This window comes from Wasmannia auropunctata, unplaced genomic scaffold, assembly GCF_000956235.1.
Source record: "Wasmannia auropunctata unplaced genomic scaffold, wasmannia.A_1.0 LD326574.1, whole genome shotgun sequence".
NCBI classification, from domain to species: Eukaryota; Metazoa; Arthropoda; class Insecta; order Hymenoptera; family Formicidae; genus Wasmannia; species Wasmannia auropunctata.
In genome coordinates, this window is record NW_012036316.1 from 29 (window position 1) to 1,229 (window position 1,201).

Consider the following 1,201-nt stretch of genomic DNA (forward strand, 5'->3'; position numbering starts at 1 on the left):
CTCAAAGTATACGCCATAGCAAAAAATGTTTCAAACAAAAATTGTATGATCTGAAGGGAACAAATAATTTTTGAAAAAAATCAATCTTGAAGGTCACATGGAGATCACTGCTATTTTTTTAAGTGGAATTTATATGATTTTTTAAATAAATGGTTCCAGGCTCATCCACTCTTGTTCGCTACTATTTGTTCACTATTATTTATCCTTCTTCAGATCATATAATTTTTCTTAAAATATTTTTTGCTATGTATATTCCAGGATAATAAATTATAATGCTTTGATTGCTCCTGTATATGTACACAGTAATTATTGTATATATATTATAGCAAATATAAATTTTTTATTTTTTAATGATAGGAGACAAACAATTTCTGCTCGTAAGCAATGGCCAAATCTAATTTTTCAGAGACGTAATATTGATGTATATGTCGAACCAAAATTTGAGGTAAATAGGAAAAGATTAATTATTAAAAAATAAATTTAAAATTTTAGCATTTATGAAATTTCTTATAGGATACATATTGCAAAACTCAGAAAGATGAATTTGAAGTACCATACAAATATATAAATCTTATATGTGAATTAGGAAAGGGACAGTTTGGTAAAGTATATCTAGGTAGCTTAAACAACAATGAGAATACATTAATAGCTGTTAAAATGTCACAATGTTCTGATGCATGCAACGAACCTGAAGCTAGGCATCAATTAATGGAAGAAATCAAAATAATGAAAGCAGCTGGTTCTCATACACATTTAGTCAGCCTTATAGGTTGCTGCACTTTACCAAATAATCCTATATGCATAATTTTAGAATATATGGAAGGTGGGGATTTGCTTGCCTATCTACATTGTAGAAGAAAAATCAAATCAGATGATATATCTTTGTGCAGTTTTGAAAAGGCTGTATCTAGGTACGCAAATATTGTTGAAAAAAATGACAATTTATATGATGTAATTGAGAAGCAACAATTTATGAAGTTTGCGCTTGATATTGCAAGAGGAATGGAATATTTGGAAGCTAAAGGAATTATACACAGAGATTTGGCAGCAAGAAACATCCTCCTCACTTCATTGTCAAATCCAACATTAAAGGTAGTAGATTTCTATTTGTGATCTCTGATCACAATTATTAAAAAATAGTATATGGAATATACTGATTTATTATGAATTTAGATTTCTGATTTTGGTTTGTCACGAAATG

At 28.6% G+C, this 1,201-nt stretch overlaps 1 protein-coding gene across 1 annotated transcript; it reads left to right on the top strand.

Moving 5' to 3' along the window:
- Nucleotides 1-238: 238 nt before the first annotated feature.
- On the top strand, nt 239-1,197 carry LOC105460199 (fibroblast growth factor receptor homolog 1-like; the record flags this gene model as incomplete). Its single annotated transcript, XM_011706637.1, has 3 exons — nt 239-445; nt 514-1,092; nt 1,174-1,197. Coding segments are annotated over 3 exons (810 nt in total), but the record flags the coding sequence as incomplete, so codon positions are not given.
- Nucleotides 1,198-1,201: the final 4 nt, after the last annotated feature.